Raw genomic sequence first — 22,019 nt, forward strand, 5'->3', positions numbered from 1 at the left:
CTAACATGAACTAACATGGATGAATACTTCTACAGGATCTATGGGGCGGCAGTGTGTCTCTGTGGTCACAATCCTCAGTCTGTGAAGGTCGTCGGTTGAAGCTCTTGCTCGGGATGTGAAGTGTTTCTGTGAGGAGTTTGTGTTTTCTCTTGTGTCAGCGAAGTTCCTCCCGCAGCCCAAACACATGTAGATTCACTCCATTCATTCACTCTAACTTGACTTGAATCCCCTTGAAACAATACAGACATACATTTATCTACAGCGTTTCTTCATTTGAATTCATATTGATTGCTTTACATTAATAAGGATAAATACAGGCTGATTATATTCAATTTTATAAAAGGGTTCAGTTCTGGTTCTTGATTCTGATTGGCTGAGCGGAGTTCAAAGCCGTTATAAAATACCCAGATATATAACGGATGACTGCACCACACAGCCTAAATATAAAAATTTTATTTACTTTATCTTATGAAACCTTGCTAAGCATAATGGAGTTACTTTTTTTATAAAAGCAATAAGACGTGTGAAGCAGTGGGTTACAGTGCATCTTATTACAGCCACAGGGTTTTAAAGACTCTGCTTCACGTCTTACCACAATACTCTTAGCTGTTATCAAATGCACTATGACCCACTGCTTCGGGGGACTTACGTTTACATTTAGTCATTTAGCAGACGCCTTTATCCAAAGCGACTTACAAAGAGTTTAGGAGCAATAAGCGATAGTTCATACAGGAGCCATAATACATTAGGTGACAATACAAATTTACTGGTTTCAACAAAAGCTAGACCACTACCTGTTGAGAGAAAGGGTTAGTGTATTTGTTTTTTCATTTGTTTGTCAGGTATTCACAGAAGAGATGGGTTTTAAGTAGTTTTTTAAATGTTGTGAGAGATGTGGTTGAACGGACAGAGATGGGAAGAATGTTCCACCAGGAAGGAGTTGTGAATGAGAAAGAGCGGGAGAGCGATTTACTGTCCTTATGGGAAGGCAATACAAGCCGCCGCTGGTTTACTGAACGCAGGGATCTTGATGGGGTGTAGGAGTGCAGGAGAGTGTGGAAGTAAGCCGGTGCAGATCCAGTGATAGTCCTGTAGGCAAGGGTTAGTGACTTGAATCTGATACGGGCTGCAACCGGTAGCCAGTGAAGAGAGATGAAAAGGGGAGTCACGTGAGCCCTTTTGGGCTGTTGGAAGACGAGGCGTGCTGCTGCGTTCTGAACCAGCTGAAGTGGTTTGACTTATTGCTTTAATATTTAATATAAGTAAAAGAAATATTAAGTACTGTGGTACTGTGGATGTTTGTGTACATGACAACTAAAACACAGCAGGAAAACAATAAAAAGTATTTCTGAGGAGTGAGACGGCCTTATGGGTAATGTGCCCCTCCTGAACAAGCTGTCACTGTGTGAGAGAGAAACAAGTCAGCCGAGGGCCTCACGGTGAAGCTCCATGAGAGGACCGCTCAGATCTGTCCAGCCCATAATAGTAGGAACCTTGCCACAGGTTCAGAATGTTTTCAGGATCAGGGCCATGTTTGTGGGAATGTGATTAGATTTCCCTTCATTGTGACAGAATCTAATGCTGAATGGGTCCTCACATCTCTTGTGAAGATGTTTTCTTTTCAGGTTCACACAGTCGCCCTGAGATCTGAATCCTTCATGTCATGCTGTTCATATACAGAAGTGATGATGACGTTTGATCGTTCAGAATGTGACACGTTGTGTCTCTGCTCATTATTAGCAAACAGTCCTTTCAAGTGTCTCGACCTCTTGAGTCCAGAGCTTCTGTTTGTGCTGCTGACTGTAATAAATCACACTGAAACCGTCACTTAATCAACCTTAATTGCTTATTGATCCTAAACCCGTCAGATATTCCCCTCTTACGTCCGGTCTGCATGCGGTGTGTGTATGAATGTAAACAGTTCTCTTGATTGTGTGTGTGTTAGAATATAATGATGGTGTGTTCTCGCTCGCCCAAAGACAGGAGCAGGACGGCTGAGTGAAAACACAGAATCTGACCTTTAACTTCACTCTTGAACTGGACGGTCTAAGAGATATAATATAATACTGTCATTACTGTCTCGTGTGATCACATAGATCAGTTCATCTGAGCAAACACATGCTTTATGTCATTGTGTTTAGTTAAAGGAACACTTCACCCGAAAATGAAAATTCTGTCATCATTTACTCACCCTGAACCTGTATAAATGTCTTTGTTCAGCTAAACACAAAAGGAAGATATTTGTAAGAATGTCAGTAACCAAACATCCCCCATTGACTGACATAGTAGGGAAATAGATTGTTTGGGTACTGACAAATATCTTCTTTTGTGTTCAGCAGAACAAGGTTCCAGTTTATTGTTTAGTGTTTTGTTGGCTTTTGGGGTCACGGCGGAAGGTTTCAGGGGGGATTATTTGATCCTTAACCAAGGAAATATAGTTCATCTAAACTGAAAGTGTTGACTGTTGACATCACAGTCAAATGTAAATATGGAATATTATTTGATATGTTTATTGCGCCCCGTACAAGCAGAATGATGAAATGTGGATGTCGTTCTCTGGTGATATTGCAAAGCTGGATGTTCTCATGTTGAAATGACACTTCATGTGATGTGTATAGATGTTCTATAGTGACGTTGTGAAGTTCTTGGTCACACGTCACTTCTTTTGAGTCTTTCTTGTGTGGAGATTTTCTTAAAGGTAGGAATAAACAGTTGTGCTGGAGTCCAGACCTTCATTAGAGGAGAACCCTTCTTTGACTTGTCATGTTATCAGTATTATAAGCTGAAGCGTCTCTCTTCCTCGCCCAATTAAACTCATGTTGGAGGACGGCGGCGACCGACATCTTCCTCAGAAAATGCCAGTGTGGTCATTATGAGAAGCAGTTCATGATAAAACCTTCTCCTGCTTTTCACTTTCATTGAAAAGGCTTAACAATGAGAATTTAGAGGACAGAGAAAATTTGGTTACCTTTGCAAATGCTTTCTTCTCAAAATGTCAGAAGCTGAATATTAATAATCCATGAATAGCCTTATCTTTAAATCGGCAGAGCAGGAGCGCTTTATGTTTGCTGTTTATTTCATTGTTTAATTGGAGAAAGACTGTGAAGGTTTGTTATGTGACTCTTTACTGAGCGTCTGATGTTTATTCTGCACAAAAACTAAATCCACAGTTCCACAACCTCTGGAAACAAACTTTCTCTTCACCAGACATCCAGAGGAGATCAGACATGACACTAATTAAGAATCAATTCTTCAATGCTCTTCAATTATAATATTCATTCACGTGCCACATTAGAACGCAGGAGAAAATCTATAGATGTGATGCAATGTAAGTTGCTTTAGATAAAAGCGTCTGACAGATGAGTAAATAAGTGTTGAGACCCCTGTCATGTTTGACACAATCTCTCCTGTGACCCACCACTGTGCCATTGACATGTTGAGTGTAACATTTGGTTTTATCTGTTACATATGTATTGTTCTGTAGTGTGTGTGTGTGTGTAATGTTGCTGCTCTCAGACTTAGGAACACTTCCACTCAATATTCCATCTTTCCTAAAAACAGATCTGTATTCTTTGTTTAAATATCACTGTACAGCACTTTGGTTTCAGCTTCCATTGTTTTTAAATGTGCTTTATAAATGAATAAACTAAACTAACCCTAACCTAGCCTAACCCTGATCATAATGTTTCTCATCATGGACTAAAACACATTTAATGAGCCATTCTCATCCACATGCAAATATCTAGAAATAAACTCATAGTCGATAAATGGTTAAGTAGGAATATAGTATGATGGACAATATAAACAGTCGACAGTATTGATTATAACCATAAGCATCATAATGTGGTGATCACCAATAAAGTGAAATAGTGCCAGAGGTTAGTATCTTGGAGAACAAGATTGTATCTGTATACATGATGTCTGTTGTGTGTAAAGACTGTATGTGAACAGAACACATGGCACTGGTTTGGAGAGCATGTTTTGCTTTAAATTCAGCAGGATTAAGAGCAGATTCCCCTCTGTCCTGCTATATTCTTCTAATAACCTTAAACACTTCCACTAGGAGAGGCAATGTGACAAGTCACCAGAGAGGGGGATTGTGGGATTGATAGCAGAGCAGAACAATGACAAAGCCACACCCAACAGTATGTCACATGTCTCACAGCCACACCCCCAGCAGGTTCTTCTACCGTCAGTCACAACAGTTATGAAAACATCATCTACAGAGATGTGACAGAATCACATTTATTTTATCATTCCTACAAGTGACAGTTACAACACAGACTTTTGTTATGACAAGATATTCATTGTACCACATCAATATATCCATTTGCTTAAATACATTAAAGCAATAAACCTTGTGAAGCAGTGGGTCACAGAGCATTTTATAACACCTAGGGGCGTTGTGTGTCATTAAAATGCACTTGTAACCCGGCACTTCATGGGGATTATTGCTTTTATAAAACGGTTATTCCATATGTGTAAATGAAATGATATTTAGGCTGTAATGTGTCAGCTGTTATATATCGGGGTATTTTATAACGTCTTAGAACTCTGCTCAACCGATCAGAATCAAGCACCAGAACTGACCGTTTTATAAACACATTTTTAGCATGACAAAGTTAGTCACGATGACAATAGAGACATACAATCTACAATATTTGAATCATCCAACGAGACCACAATTAAACAGTTACAGGTTTTCACAATTTCATATTGATGATGAATTCTTGTGCAAATGTCATAATCACGCAATCTACCTCTGAGCATTTCACTTAAATACGGTAGTTTATGTGCACAAATAAATAATTGAATAAAATAGCTTGAATAAGATAGCTTTTGATTTAAGCATATTCAATAAATGTTTAAAACGCACACACACACTTGCACACACACACACACACACACACACACACACAAACACACACAAACACACACATATTCAAAATAGAGTTAACATCATTTTAACATAACATTATTTTCATTGTGTAGATATATTCAACTCCTTCAGCTCTGATTATTGTATTACACTATATAATTCAACCATGACATTCACAATCTAGATTTTCAGAGTATGTTGCATATGTTAAACAGCGTGTTTGTGTTGAGAAGTTACATGTTTCTGTGATGTTGTTGTTTTTCAGGAGGTTTAGTACACACTACATCCCTCATGTCCTGTAAGGCTTGATCCAGCGCCTTCACAAACGCACCTGAACAGGTCAATGGACTGGCTCTGAAGCTCGACACACAGAACACGATGTGATCAGACTGTGGGTTATAACACACGGCATAACCGTCAGGAATCACCGGACCGTAACAACAAAACATCTCCATTGTAGTGGGAACCTGAGGACCAAACAGCATACCAGAGATTAACTGAACACTTCACTTCATTCACTTTACTAGAAAAAACAGGAGGAACTTCTTACTTTGTGTTAATGTCAGTATTGACTAAAACATTTTTCAAACCAAAAGTTTTACCTGTTAAAATCAATGAATGCACCATGGTCTAGCGTGAATGATTGAATGGAAATAAACATGAAGAAAGATGCATAAATGCTGATACAACAACTAGAACCTTATTGTGAAGTGTTCCTCTGTTTCAGGTTTATTTATGTGACCGAAGCATCATCAGATGAACACTGTGAGATTGACATTTAGGATAATTTCTAACAGGCTGCTGTTACCTGACTGGTGGAAAGGATGAAGTTATTACTGATCCCATACGTTTCATCAGTGAAAATGTCCGGTGTCTCTATTTTCATCATCTCGGCCATTTCAAGCATTCCCAGTAAGTGATTGTCTATCCCCATTCCTGCGATGACCTGCAGAATCATGCAGAATGAAAGAAACGCTCAGTGAACAGACGAAAGCAGGATGGGGGGGACGTCTGGCCTCTGTCTCACCAGAGCTGTGATTTCTGTCTGAGCATCCACAGCAGTTTGCAGTTTCTTCATTTTCTCTGTATCCTAAATGTGAACATGATACAGTGTGGCAGTGAACTGATGCAGATGTTGAGTTCGCGCTCATCTCATGCAAGAGAAACAAGATGAAACCTGGATGGATGTTGCGTTATCCGTCATAGCCTTCACAAACTCCAGAGCCTCTGAAGTGGCCGAGCGGATATTATCCACACGACCCTCGTGGAAACGCCGCAGCGACGCGCTCTCGTAGGTGGCCACGGGCCTTCTGTAACATCTGAGGAAAAACACAAAGAATCCAGAAGATGTTGATAGTGTCCAGAGAAGAGCTGAAGCTTGCAGGAGTTCTGGTCTCTGTAAGAAACTTCACCTGTAAATGGCCAGCTGAAGAGCCACCTGTATGTAAGCATCAGGACTCATCTTCTGCTGTTTGATAAACTCCTTCCCATAAAGTTGAAATGTGAAAATGTTCATGTCTAGATTCCTCACGAGTCTGCAAAGGGATTTAAGAGAGAACAAACTCAAATGTGAATCACTTTCATCAGTTGTTTTGCCGAGCTATTATATAGTCAAAATTTCAACTTAGCCTAAACTCTAAAAGAGAAGTCTTGATGTGTTGGGAATGAAATCATCATAAAAATAAGAGAGGAAGCTGTTGTGTGCGTGTATGTGTGTGTGTATGTCTATGGAGTTCTATGGTAAACCACTACAGGGATCCCCAGTTATGTAATGTGAGAGAAGGAGGTAGAAGATGAGTAGAAGAAGATGAGAATAAAGTGTTACTCAGTTCAGGGTTAGGGGTCTGAATTACACTGTTATGCTGTAACTACAGTGTGTGTGTGTCTGTGTGTGACCTAAAGTTTAAGTGTTACGTTTCACCTCTGCAGGTGATCTGCTGCTGAATCCAACATCTTCTGAACGTCAGCTGAACATCTCCACACTAATCTACACGGACGAGGACGTTCAGAGCTTCTCAACCCTGGGCTTGCTTTACCCGAGCCGCTCCGCCTGCAGCAGAGAGAGATACTGGTCCCTTCACAAGGAATGATTAAACATATCCGTCTCAACTACTGTTATGTTGATATGTTCATCTGATTTTACACACATGTGTTTCAGGACATGTTCGGCACATTGGACGACTACGATGCCCTCAAACGGTGAATGCTCAGGAATAACCCCACAAACACCATCTGTACCTATCACAAACTGAAAAACAACATCAACAACTGATATCGTCACTTAGTTCTCAACAAGATCTTCTGAAGATCAGACAGGTGAGATGTTGACATGCCGGACCGTTGATAGCTTGACATATTTAGCAGACTTGAGCTTTACACTGTGAACGATAAGTTGTGTGTTCAGTGGGAATCAAAGACTCAACACACGTCAGGTGGAACGTTTTGAGCACGATAAAAGAAAAGAGTAATTAACACACAAACATCACCTTTAAGCTCTGATGATGTGCTGGGTTTGTTTACCTGCAGAGGTTTGTCGTACCAGCGGTTTGCCCCGTTTTTATTAGGACCAACCCCATGCAGCATCATCAAAGCTCTGTCAGTGTCGCTGGGTTGAAATCCCATGGGTTCATCCAGACAGATGATGCACGTGCAGCTCTCCATCAGCTCCAAAGACTCTCTGTTTATGGGATCTGTTAGACATGGGTGAAATCTGTTGGCTGCGTATGAACATTTCTACATAGAAAACATGATTTGCACAAAAACCTACATTGCTAACCTCCTGAACATCCATCCATCCATTTTCTACCGCTTATCCGAACTACCTCGGGTCACGGGGAGCCTGCGCCTATCTCAGGAGTCATCGGGCATCAAGGCAGGATACACCCTGGATGGAGTGCCAACCCATCGCAGGGCACACACACTCACTCATTCACTCACGCACTCACACCCTACGGACAATTTTTCCAGAGATGCCAATCAACCTACCATGCATGTCTTTGGACCAGGGGAGGAAACCGGAGTACCCGGAGGAAACCCCCGAGGCACGGGGAGAACATGCAAACTCCTCCTGAACATCACTTATTTATTTATTGTTCATAATGATATTGGAAATGTGAAAACATTTTCATTTGGTTTGACTTGCTGGTGTGTTTATATATTGATCAGATGCTCTAGTTCACTGCGTGATGTCACCTTTCCGAAGTTTCTCTCTGGCTTTGCTCCAGTCGCTGCGGCCGTCGGAGGTCAGAAGTCCCACGGCCGGCTGCTTCCGCTCAGAATTCTGTGCCTGCTCATAGATCCACAGCAGCTGTTCCTGAACATCTGTGTCATTCATCTGACTGGAACCTCCCGGCACATTCAGCACAAAGAACTGTCACGGGTGTGAAGACGGACATTTACAGAGAGACACAAGCAGAAGAATTGTGCTGTTATTAGCAATAAATGAGCCGATGTTCAGCATTTAGTGGTTGTGTTGTTTTTTACTTCACAGGATTTACTTGTTTGTGAAGTCAGAATGATCACAGCGGTATTATCAGCGAGACAAAGACAAACTGTTCTGATGTCAGTGAAACCCAGCGGCTTCTGATCTCTGATTGGGTTATTGAGTTATCAGACCGGACCTCATTACAGAAGCTTCCTCAATTATTTCCAGGTAAAAGAGGCCCAACTCCAGCCCAGCATGGGACAGAGATGGACTGCGTCTGTCAATGACCCCCAAAGGATCGGCTGTTATTTTAAGAGCCTCTCGAGACACAGTTTTCATGCTGATTGAGATGAAGGTGACCGCAGACGTTCTGATGTTTCATTTCATACTCAATATCACCACACACACCCACAAACGCACGCACACACACACACACACACACACACACACCTGATTTTTACAAGCCACAATAACATGTTGAGCATCAGATGTGCTGTTGGTTGTGATTAATGTGTCTTTGTGGAGTCCAGCGCGTCTGTATGAGGTGAAGAGTCGCTGATACTGCTTCATACACAACCGAGTGTCAGACTGACGGCCGTGAGCAACGTCCACCGGCAGATCATTTCTACACACACAAGCACACAAAGCTTATAAGGGTGTTTAACTGATGTAGGTAATCAGATGATGTAAATACAGACGTTCACCTGTCCACCATCAGCTTGTATTCAGAAACACTTAGAATGAGACGTGCTGCAAACCTGCATGAACACAACAAACACATATCTCGTTTTTCACAAAGAAACAAGTCAATGAGCATTTGCTTCTCCTGCTTTGTCTTGTGTCGACGCTCTGGTTTGCTCACATGAGAGAGTCTTTGAAGTCTCTGAAGGGTTGTTTAGGGAAAATCAGTGCAGGACTGGAGTTGACCGGCAGAGCGAGTCTGTTTCTCAGATACATGTCATCCAGCCAGTATTCATACACCTAAGACAGAGGGCGAAATAAAAACTCCTCATCTGTAATTCAACTCGCATTAGATGTGAAATTCAATTGAGAACACAAATTATTTCAAATGCAGCTGTCATGTTTAATGCACGGATGTCTCCTGCCTCAATGACTAAAAGTCAGAGATTCACATTTATTCATCAGTCTTCATCTGGTTTATTCTGAGAGTTCTGAATGTTCATGAATCAGCATTTCAACTGAGGTGGCATTGATGACGTTGTCTTAACTGGTATGTGTTTGTACCCAATTCTCTGTGGCATCTTTTCTTTCAAGCAATTGTTTTTGAAGTGTTTCCCCAAGACCTCCGGGTTTGCCGAACGTCTCCACCATGGCTTTGGTTTTACAGAACTGTGTTTTAGAAACAAGATGTTTCACAGATCTCAGGTACATGTTCAGTGTGTGCTGCAGGTCTGGAACAGGGACTTTTGGTAGCATCTAGTAAAGAGGATAAAATAGACACACAAAAGACAACATTTTACTTGACACATTCAAGAATGAATGGATTGTTTTGTCCTGACTGGATTTTCTTGCTGCTTGCCCAACACTGATTTCTTTTCTTTTCTTTTGTGCTCCGTATTCTTGGTGGTTTTGTCCGGCTCTTATCTGCCCTCAGGTGAAGCTACATTCATCCGTGAGTAACTGTAAAAAATCTCTCTGAAGTTTTGTCTTTTTCTCAGAGAACTCATAAATAATTGATATGAATAGCTTTAAGACAACTAGAGGGAAGATATCAAAACAAAATACTTTTTTCATGAACAAAATGCTAATTCTGTGTCAATATAGTTCAGTATGTCTTAAAATACTATGATTATTTTCAGAGCATACTTGACCCCATTGCTCCTTTCTGGTTTCACAACCTTGGACAAGACCTTTTCATCAGACTTACCATCTCACTCTTACATTCATCAGACTCGATATCTCACTCTTACATTCATTCATCAGACTCGACATCTCACTCTTACATTCATCAGACTCGTCATCTCACTCTTACATACCTCAGTCTCCACCTCTCACTCTTACATTCATCAGACTCGTCATCTCACTCTTACATACATCAGTCTCCACCTCTCACTCTTACATTCATCAGACTCGATATCTCACTCTTACATTCATTCATCAGACTCGACATCTCACTCTTACATTCATCAGACTCGTCATCTCACTCTTACATACCTCAGTCTCCACCTCTCACTCTTACATTCATCAGACTCGTCATCTCACTCTTACATACATCAGTCTCCACCTCTCACTCTTACATTCATCAGACTCGACATCTCACTCTTACATTCATTCATCAGACTCGATATCTCACTCTTACATTCATTCATCAGAATCGACATCTCACTCTTACATTCATCAGACTCGTCATCTCACTCTTACATACCTCAGTCTCCACCTCTCACTCTTACATTCATCAGACTCGTCATCTCACTCTTACATACATCAGTCTCCACCTCTCACTCTTACATTCATCAGACTCGATATCTCACTCTTACATTCATTCATCAGACTCGACATCTCACTCTTACATTCATCAGACTCGTCATCTCACTCTTACATACCTCAGTCTCCACCTCTCACTCTTACATTCATCAGACTCGTCATCTCACTCTTACATACATCAGTCTCCACCTCTCACTCTTACATTCATCAGACTCGACATCTCACTCTTACATACATCAGTCTCCACCTCTTACTCTTACATTCATTCATCAGAATCGACATCTCACTCTTACATTCATCAGTCTCCACCTCTCACTCTTACATTCATCAGACTCGTCATCTCACTCTTACATTCATCAGACTCGACAAACATCATCAGACTAGACATCTAACTCTTACATTCATCAGACTCGACAAACATCATCAGACTCAATATCTAACTCTTACATTCATCAGACTCAACATCGAACTCTTACATTAATCAGAGTCGACATCTCACTCTTACATTCATCAGACTCAACATCTCACTCTTACATTCATCAGACTCAACATCTCACTCTTACATTCATCAGACTCGTCATCTCACTCTTACATTCATCAGACTCGACATCTCACTCTTACATTAATCAGACTCAACATCTCACTCTTACATTCATCAGACTCGTCATCTCACTCTTACATTCATCAGACTCGACAAACATCATCAGACTAGACATCTAACTCTTACATTCATCAGACTCGACAAACATCATCAGACTCAACATCTAACTCTTACATTCATCAGACTCAACATCTAACTCTTACATTAATCAGAGTCGACATCTCACTCTTACATTCATCAGACTCGACATCTAACTCTTACATTCATCAGACTCGACAAACATCATCAGACTCAACATCTAACTCTTACATTCATCAGACTCAACATCTAACTCTTACATTAATCAGACTCGTCATCTCACACTTACATTCATCAGACTCGACATCTCACTCTTACATTAATCAGACTCGACATCTCACTCTTACATTAATCAGACTCGACATCTCACTCTTACATTAATCAGACTCGACATCTCACTCTTACATTAATCAGACTCAACATCTCACTCTTACATTCATCAGACTCGTCAACTCACTCTTACATTAATCAGACTCAACATCTCACTCTTACATTAATCAGACTTAACATCTCACTCTTACATTCATCAGACTCAACATCTCACTCTTACATTCATCAGACTCGACAAACATCATCAGACTAGACATCTAACTCTTACATTCATCAGACTCGACAAACATCATCAGACTCAACATCTAACTCTTACATTCATCAGACTCAACATCTAACTCTTACATTAATCAGAGTCGACATCTCACTCTTACATTCATCAGACTCGACATCTCAATCTTACATTCATCAGACTCAACATCTAACTCTTACATTCATTAGACTCAACATCTAACTCTTACATTCATCAGACTCAACATCTAACTCTTACATTCATCAGACTCGACATCTCACTCTAACATTCATCAGACTCTACATATCACTCTTACATTCATCAGACTCTACATCTCACTCTTACATTCATCAGACTCTACATCTAACTCTTACATTCATCAGACTCAACATCTAACTCTTACATTCATCAGACTCAACATCTAACTCTTACATTCATCAGACTCAACATCTCACTCTTACATTCATCAGACTCAACATCTCACTCTTACATTCATTAATCAGACTCAACATCTCACTCTTACATTAATCAGACTCGACATCTCACTTTTACATTCATCAGACTCGACAAAATTCATCAGACTCAACATCTCACTCTTACATTCATTAATCAGACTCAACATACATCACTCTTACATTCATCTGACTCAACATCTCACTCTTACATTCATCAGACTCAACATCTAACTCTTACATTCATCAGACTCCACATCTCAATCTTACATTCATCAGACTCAACATCTCACTCTTACATTCATCTGACTCAACATCTCACTCTTACATTCATCAGACTCAACATCTAACTCTTACATTCATCAGACTCCACATCTCAATCTTACATTCATCAGACTCAACATCTCACTCTTACATTCATCTGACTCAACATCTAACTCTTACATTCATCAGACTCTACATATCACTCTTACATTCATCAGACTCTACATCTCACTGTTAAATTCATCAGACTCTACATCTCACTCTTACATTCATCAGACTCTACATCTAACTCTTACATTCATCAGACTCTACATCTAACTCTTACATTCATCAGACTCAACATCTAACTCTTACATTCATCAGACTCAACATCTCACTCTTACATTCATCAGACTCAGCATCTAACTCTTACATTCATCAGACTCAACATCTAACTCTTACATTCATCAGACTCAACATCTAACTCTTACATTCATCAGACTCTACATCTAACTCTTACATTCATCAGACTCAACATCTAACTCTTACATTCATCAGACTCAACATCTCACTCTTACATTCATCAGACTCAGCATCTAACTCTTACATTCATCAGACTCAGCATCTAACTCTTACATTCATCAGACTCAACATCTAACTCTTACATACATCAGACTCAACATCTAACACTTAGATTTGTACAGGTTTGTCTCATTGGAATATGATGGTAACAATAACAGTAGTAATAAAAAGAACATAAAGAATGATAATGCTCTTACATCCATGTCGAGTTTCTCTTCAGACACGTTTGAGTCTTCTAGTGAAGACAGCTGAGCTGCTGTTAAACAATACATTGAAATAACACATATTGCAATATTCACAGTTAAACCTGAACACTTCATCAGAATTGGGAGTAAGAGTGAAAAATTGCAATCTTAATTCAAATGTAATCCAGTTAGATAGTTGATCACCCCGTCTGTGAAAAGCAAAGTAATTTTTTGTGATTTACATCTTTCAAAATAAAATCACCCGACATAAGATAAAACATTCTATGAAAGGAACATTGATAAATTATTGATTGATATAATATTGACCGACTAAGACCATGTTAAAGATTGAAATCATAGTGAAATTACAGTTTTTGATTCTCAAATCAGATTTTAGACTACAGACTGATTTTCACAGGCACGGTCACAATTTGTCAAACTGTACAAAGCACACAAACCTTTAATCAACATTTAAGTGAATAAAGAGCAGGAATAAGCAGAAATATATTCAGTAATTATTTTATTTGAACGGAACGTTTAAAATAAAAGCTTTGCATTTAAAGCAGTTTATTAGAAAACAGTCCAAAACCTCTGTTAATAATGTCATAGATTCTGCAATTCTAAAATAAAGCAGCAAGCGTTTTACAGGTCTAAATAACTGAAATGCAAAACAGTGACACGAATATTAACCACTGGAGCAGTTCATCCGAAACTTGAAGACTTTTCATGAGTTTAAATGTAGGAGTAGAGATAAATGTACTCACCTGTTCATCAGTGATCACTGGACAGAGAAAGACATGCTCTGTCTCTTGTGTTCAGGTCTCTCTCTCTCTCTCTCTCTCTCTCTCTCCGCGCGGCGTCCCATCCATTATGATTAACAACCCAAAGATGCTGTTGCTCTTTCTTTTATTATGATGATGTAAAGCTTTTCCTTGTTTGTGTAATTAAGTGTAATACTTCGCAAACACACTTAAATGCTGATTATGAAACATTATATTCATCATTAGATATATTTCGTAATCCTTTCGACTGTTAATGTTGAAGCTTTTGATTTATTTCAGATGTGTTATTCTCGAGATGCTTTTTAAAGAAATGTATATTCGCTAAAATGTATCCTATATTATAGTTCAGGTTCACCTCGATATATTTCGTTTAATACTGGAAACTCGTTCACTACCAAAAAAAAAGTTTTTAGACCTACAGTCGCACAAGCAGAAGTTCGGACTGTAAACTAACAAAACAAACAAACAAAAAATATGCATACATAGTTTAAATTAAAAATAAAATACAAGGCTTACAATTACATGCAATATATAATGAGGTTTAATATGACACACGTAATTTCCACATTGAATAAAAATAGTTTAGATGGAAATATGACCATGTATATTCTGGTTTTATTTTGATTTTGCGCATTTACATCACGCTATACGTTCAGTACTTTATCAATACACATTTTCTACACACTACAGGAAACACATTCGCTCAGTCAAATGTGATCTTGAATATCTACATCACAGGAGAAAAAGATCAGCAGATTAAACTTCATATGGGTGTTAATATAACGGCAGAGTCTGCGTGTTTGTCTCTGAATCTCCGATGACAAAATGAATTGTGTAATATCAGATGGTTCTCTAGTGTAGTCAAGTGTACTCGGGTCCTGACGAGACCTCCTCTGAAGAAGATTTGGAGCGCTCGAAGAATCCGTTCCCGTCCACGGGACACGCGGCTTTAATCGTCGTGCTGCACAAACCTTTGCGCTTGAGTTTGCGCTCTTCCAATTTAATGCTGTCATAAAGGCCGGTCGGTCCTTCTTCCAACAGCACGTTTCTTTCCGAGGCAGACGGTTTCACCTGACACACGTACCGGAGCAAAAGCAAAGCCGGCGCGTAAAGCACGTTGACTAAACCCATACCGAGATTTAACTGAAGAAAGCCCATGCTGTGTACGATCTTTCCTGCAATCACAGGTCCCAAAGCGTAAGCGACAGAGTATGAGATGTCTGCGATCGCATAAACGCTTCCATACACGGACACATGACGCACGTCCACCAAGAAGGCTAAAGTGGGCAGAAGCGCCGTGTCCACCAGGGCGATGCCGAAGCAGATGCCGCACAGCGGGAAGATTAACTGGACAAAGTTTTTGCAGGCCGCTACGGTGCAGGAACTCGCTCCTATGATGACCATACCGAGAGCCCCATAGAACCACTGCAAGTGCGGATACTTTGCTGCCAGACGGACAGTGAGATAAACTCCCAGCACGTGAGGGAGGAAAGCGGGCAACCAGACGAGCCCCATCTCCCACTTACTGGCGTTCATCGTGCTCTCCATCCAGTTCGAGATCGTGGGCTCGAGGAAAGCCAGAGGGATGTTACAGACGGTCAGGGCACCCGCGACCACCGCGATGTACGGGTCAATCATGAGCCGGTACATGGGCGTCCCGACCGGCATGTTTTCGCGAGTCCTGTTAGAAAAAGGTTTGATCACAGTCAAGAGCAAAATCCCGTCTGCCAAGCAAACACAGGCGAGAACTATGAACGGGACCCGTTTACCTGCGAATTCGTACAGAACACCGCCGAACGGAGGTGCAACGAGACTGCCGAACGAGATGAAGGCGAGCGCGATGCCGAGCGCGCGACTCCTCTCCGCCTCCTCGGTGTATTTGTCCGCTATCATCGCGATTCCAGCCGTGTCGGCAAACGCTGAGCCGAGACCCTGCAGACTGCGCGCGACGAACAGAGTCCAGTAGTTGTCAGCGAACGCAAAAATACACGTGGACACGAACATCACCAAGAGTCCGACCAACAGCGGTATATCGTATCCGACCCGGTCAATGAAAGTTCCAGATATGGGGTTCACCAGGAGTTGCAGGATGGCTTTGGATGCGAATAAAACTCCGATTTCCATATCTAATTTTTCCCTGTTGTTCGCCCCGTGGATTGTTGAAGAGTTGCCGTGGACTTGCACTGTTTGCTTGCTTTCTAATTCTGCGAGATAATCGGGGATAATAGGAACGATCACCATGTAAAGCATGTTATCGAGAAAAAGTGCGACGCACACAATTACCAGAATCACGCGTCTCTGCCGCTCGGGCTCGTGCATCGCGCTGCCAAGTTGTTTCGTTCTGTCGCCCATTTCAGACAACTTTAGAGCTGCTTTTCTAGCCAAGCCTGCAGACCCGTCAGGCTCCATAACGCTAAAATGTACCTGTTTACCTCAAGACAATAGTTCTGCGCTGCCGTTCATTACTTCAGGGCGCACCAATAACTTCTGTCAGATGGTTGTGGTGCCGCGCGCGCGGTCTGCGTGAAAAGTGATGTGCGCGTTTCTTTTCACCACATTCTGCATTTCCATTTACATTTGCCTTTGCGTGCTGTTGTCTGTCAGTGATGCTCTCTTACAGTGACCTTTCCAGCAGAAACAGTATGTGGCCGATCGGCCCAAACTTCGTAAGATTCTCAAAATCGTCGTTTCCCCTTTCAGCTGTGTTCCTCTGCGAGCGTCGGTTAGGCGTTCTCAGTTTGCTTTGAGCCCGAACCCTCAGTGACCAATCAGAGACGCGGAGGTATATCAGCACTATACAGATATACCGCTATGTTCACCACAAACAAAATGAATTAAGAATGATTCTTGTTGCCGTTGAATTATCATTCAAATGATTTTAGAACTTGATCAATGAGAAACGTTTAATGCTCTCTTAGTTGTACCGTAAGTCTCTTCGAACGAATGCGTTTGGCAAATTTGTAGGTGTAATTGTAAAATATAGTTGAAGTGAATCCTGTTACTGGTCTCACAGCGTCATCTGGTGGCAGTTTTTGTACAGACGCGATTTGGTTCTGACTTCCCTCCTATTCTCGAGCTGCAGATTGTGGAAAGCCATATGGGTAAAAAACGCCCAAATTTTGACCGGTCAACAACGCGTCGAGAACGTGTAGCGTGTAGAATACGTGTTGTTTACGCGTCAAATACGCGTCGATTTTTCACGCGTAAACTACACGTTCTCTATGCGCAAACAACGCGTTGTTGACGTGATAACATTTGCTCATTATTGACCCTCAAGGCTTTCCCTAGCAGATTGTGGTGAACATTTTTTCTCAACTCCCGCTGATTTTACGTTTTCTGAATTCCCTGTGTATTTACTTTTTTGTTTCTACTATTGAAGGGTGAAAACATTACAATTTCAATCACGGCTTTCAAGTTCATTCAGTTTATGTAACAGAGAGTAAGAGAGTGTTAGGACTGCTGTCATTCTGTGAACAAACAAATTCAGTGGGGATGTTATTATGAAATCATACAGACATATGATTCCAAAACGACATATGACTAGAGCCACGTTACAAAATTAAATAAAAACAAAATTATGACATTAAAGTCGCTAGCCGATATTTCAAGAATCTAGTCGTAATTTTATTAACGTATTTGGAGTGATGCAGGCCTAATGAAGATCAAATTCAATAATAACTACAAACTATAACTAGCAACATGAGCTTAAATATGAACGCAGAGTCCCAAGTTAAGGGGTTTCCCATAGAAAACGATTATGAAGAAGACGCTTTACGTGTTTTTCCAGACAGAGATTAGGCATAGTTAAATTAAGACATTTAAGTGTTTTTTACTTACAGTTTATGCCTCACGAAAACATTACCTGTGTGCTGCATTTTAAGAAGAAAGTATTCCAGTGCAAGATGTTTTCAGATTTGAAAGCGCTAACATTTATTTTAGTCTATAAACCCTGTACGGGAAGCCACCCCTATAAGACAGCGATATTTAACGACCACAGTTGGCACACAGAATTATAATAAGCATTTTCGGTAACACTTTACATTAAGGTACCCTTTATAAAGCATTTATAAATGTGTTCAATAATGATTATTAAATCATTTACAAATGCATTATGAAGCAGTTATAACTTCATGAATAAAAAGAGGGATTCTAACAAAATATCTGCCAAATAGTGAGCCATTTTTAACTCACATGCTAAAAGAGTTTAATGAATGTATTTACATGTACATTTATCAGACGCTTTCATCCAAAGCGACTAACATTGCTTTATCCTATACATTTTTCATAGGTATATGCAATCCCCTGGGATTAAACCCACAACCTTGCGTTGTTAACACAATGCTCTTACCACTGAGCTACAGGAAAGCTATTTATTTGACTCAAAAGCAGATTCATAATTATCTTGATGTTGTTTGCAATATATGATGTCAGACGGGACACTGTAGGGTGTTGTGTTGTTTTTCTTATAGCTGCTCACTATTTGGCAGATATTTAGATATTTAATCCCCTTTATATTCATGAAGTTATAACTGCTTCATCATAATGCATTTGTAAATGACTTATTCATCATAAATGAACGCAATAATAAATGGTTCCTAAAGGAGTACCTTAATGTAAAATGTTACCGCATTTTCTACTGTGCATGTAGTAAAACTGTGATTATATGGTCTCAAAAAAACTTTTTTTTTAAAGGCTCATGCTTTATTTATAATGTGCGTGTTTGTTCACACAACTCCAAGCACATTCACATCAAAATGATGACGTAATTACAACCCTAATCCTGTGATCTTTTTTCTTTTTACCTGGCCATAATTTACCAACGTTTTCCAATAGTTTATTTGCATTTCTTTTTTAAATTCATGTTTTATCATGTTATCATGTTATCATGTTTTATTGTGTAAGTTAGCTGTAGGCTATTTTTGGGCTTATCATTAAATCAAAACAACTCAACTGCAGTTTGATTTATATGAATTGAAATGCCCAATAAAAAATATGTTTATTTAATAATAATAATAATAATATGTTATTTTTTGAAAGTGAACTCTTTAAGTAGTCTTTTTTTCCCGAGAAATCTTTGTACAACGTGTGTGGTCTTATGTTTTACTACAAATACTATGATTGTCACCTGTGATTATTGTAGCAAAACATGCTTTGTTTGTGGTTACCCCTTTTCAACACTATTCATTTTTTGTTTGATTCATATCATTCATTTATAGTAAAACAATTGGTTTATTTTCGTAAGGGGCTATCTGAAGAAATATGGACCCTGGTGCGTTACTAGCATTTGTCGCTAGATGTCAGTGTCTGTCAGAAAATGATGATAGGACTGAAAAAGTCACAGCCGATCAAACCCTCAATGAATTCATGAAAATCCTAAAGATTTCTGTCAGTGTTCACTTAAGAGTCAAGCTTTTTCCATTGGTCCACAGCAGTTTATGAGATACCCTGAATATTCAGATACCTAAAGATGGGATAGTAACCATGACGACCAGACATCATGAGGTATATCACAGTAACAAATCTTTGATCTTCTGTCTCCTGTCCATTAATGTGTGTGTGTGTGTTGTGAAAGATCATTGTGTGTTTGTGTTCAACAGAGTCCAGCTCAGGTCATATGACATTATTGTTTTGACTCAGGAAAGCCAACTGTGGTTAGGAAGACGTGACGAGAGCCGTGAGGCGGGGCCGGTGGCTTGATTGATAGTTTGAATCAGCTGTGTGCACACCGGTCCTGGATATCTCACGGTGGAGATTGGGAGCATAAGAGGACGAACGACGGGACTGCTGACGAGAGTGGACCGGGTCCGAACATTTTTAAGTTTGTATGTATGTTCTTTTGGCTGGCGGTCGAACATGAGGTGGCTGCCGGCATTTTACCTTAGTGTTTTTGTTTGTTTATTTTATTAAAGCTATATTTAAATGTCTTCCGGTTCCCGCTTCCTTCCTTCCTTTTATTGAACCTCATTACACCAACATTGTTCTGTTTGATTCACACACATTCTCAAGAAAGTGGAATGAACGTAATTGGCCCTCTTTTGATTCATACAACATGTTACTGTACTTCTTCTTTTTCTTTCTGCTGCTTCCATTAGGGTCACCACAGCGGATCACCTGTCTCCATTCCAGCTTCTTCTCCATCTGCCTCTTTCAAACCGACCACCTGCATGTCTTTCACCACATTAATAAACCTACTTGGCCTTCCTCTTTTCCTCCTGCCTGGTAGCTCCATCCTCAGCATTCTTCTACTGATAAACCCATGTCCCTCCTCTGCACGTGACCAACCATCTCAATGTAGCCTTGTCTCCAAAACATGCTACATGTGCAGTCGCTCGAATAAACTCATTTCTAATACTATCTGTTCTTGTCACTCCCAATGAAAATTGCAGCACCTTCAACTCTGCCCCCTCCACCTCTGCCTCTTGTCTTTTTGTCCATGCTGTCTACCCGAACAGCATAATCTAGTCCTTAAAATGAGTGAACTGTACTCAAAACGTTTAAATGTTCATTTATCTACAGTAAAACTTTGAAATAAGAAGTCACTTTACTCAAAAAAGAGAATTATATCGTCAGAGCAACTCCCAGCATGCATTGTTTGGACTAAATAATGTAATTACATCTAAAAAAAAAGTGTTCTTTTATGTTTTTATGTCAAGATTTTAATGGGTGGAGGCTTATAAATGTTTAGGATTCTGTTGTTTAAAGAGTTTTTTTAAATTAGGGATTTTAAGAGGTCAATGTGCAGAATGCCCTCCATATCATTTGCTTAGGAGGAAAACCGACTCATTTCAAATCTCAGTTGATTGATCTGAAGTCTTTACATTGGTAAAGAACTCTCTGTAAGTGGCTTTGGATAAAAGGGTCTGCTAAATGACTAAATGTAAATGTAATGTAATGCTTAGGGAGTAAATTAAGTTATTCAAAATGGATTATTTTGAGTTTACTGTTCTTATCTGTTTGGTTTTCTTGGATGCGGTGGTTCGGTGGAGAGGAACCCAAAACTCCATTGGAGAAAAAAAAATCCTCAGAGAGAAACCAGGCCTGACCAGGGGGTTCCAGTTCCCCTCTGGCAATGCTGCAGCCTCTGCACAAACTCAACAGTGAGACACAACAAACAGTATTTCGATTTAAGATTATCATTTATAATCTAAAAGCACCTGAAATTTTGTAGTGAAGACATGTCAAGTCATACACGTCCTTATTTATCCAGCTCTTGTCAGGTCTGGGCATGAACTCCATCCATCTCGCTGCGGTGACCTCAGAACAATGAAACAAGACCGGCTGACTTTGATGCAACATGTATCAGTTGTTATTGGAAGTGTTACTGGCTCCGGTTGATATAACTAATGCTGCCTAATCCCTCACAGGATTTATATTATGGTAGTGTAGTGTGTGCAAGATTAAAAAGATGTGTCTTTAGTCTAGATTTAAACTGACAGAGTATGTGATTGATACTCCAACATAGTAGGTGGACTGAGTAATGCACCTGTATAACATTTTGATTTAAAGGACCAGTCTGTGAAATCTAGTGGCATCTAGTGCTGAGGACGCGACTTGTAATTAACGGCTCACACCCCTCCTCCCTTTCCAAGCACTACAGATGCGTACAAAACATGACCAATGGCATGTGAGGGACCTGCAATGTATGAGGATAATAGCTCATTCTAAGGTAATAAAACATAGTGCTTCATTCTGTAAGGTCTTTTCTACACATCTGAACATATAGTTATGTATATTATATTGCATTTCTCTCAATATCTATTACAAATGTCACACTGAACCTTTAAGT

At 40.0% G+C, this 22,019-nt stretch overlaps 2 protein-coding genes across 2 annotated transcripts; both read right to left on the reverse strand.

The window, feature by feature from the left end:
• Positions 1-5,112: 5,112 nt before the first annotated feature.
• LOC130438699 (choline O-acetyltransferase-like) lies at positions 5,113-13,571 on the reverse strand. Its single transcript, XM_056770779.1, has 14 exons — positions 13,464-13,571; positions 9,549-9,740; positions 9,166-9,284; positions 9,008-9,061; positions 8,754-8,928; positions 8,072-8,249; positions 7,400-7,569; positions 7,027-7,127; positions 6,801-6,929; positions 6,292-6,414; positions 6,057-6,198; positions 5,907-5,969; positions 5,688-5,825; positions 5,113-5,346 (listed from the first exon to the last, which is right to left on the reverse strand). Exons 1-14 carry the CDS (start codon positions 13,536-13,538, stop codon positions 5,113-5,115), a joined length of 1,893 nt encoding a protein of 630 aa, XP_056626757.1. The 5' UTR covers positions 13,539-13,571.
• Positions 13,572-14,863: 1,292 nt separating this feature from the next.
• slc18a3b (solute carrier family 18 member 3b) lies at positions 14,864-17,126 on the reverse strand. The gene has a single exon (XM_056771542.1). The coding sequence runs from the start codon at positions 16,640-16,642 to the stop codon at positions 15,095-15,097; it is 1,548 nt and encodes a 515-aa protein (XP_056627520.1). The 5' UTR covers positions 16,643-17,126; the 3' UTR covers positions 14,864-15,094.
• Positions 17,127-22,019: the final 4,893 nt, after the last annotated feature.

This window comes from Triplophysa dalaica, chromosome 17 (assembly GCF_015846415.1).
Source record: "Triplophysa dalaica isolate WHDGS20190420 chromosome 17, ASM1584641v1, whole genome shotgun sequence".
Classification (NCBI taxonomy): Eukaryota; Metazoa; Chordata; class Actinopteri; order Cypriniformes; family Nemacheilidae; genus Triplophysa; species Triplophysa dalaica.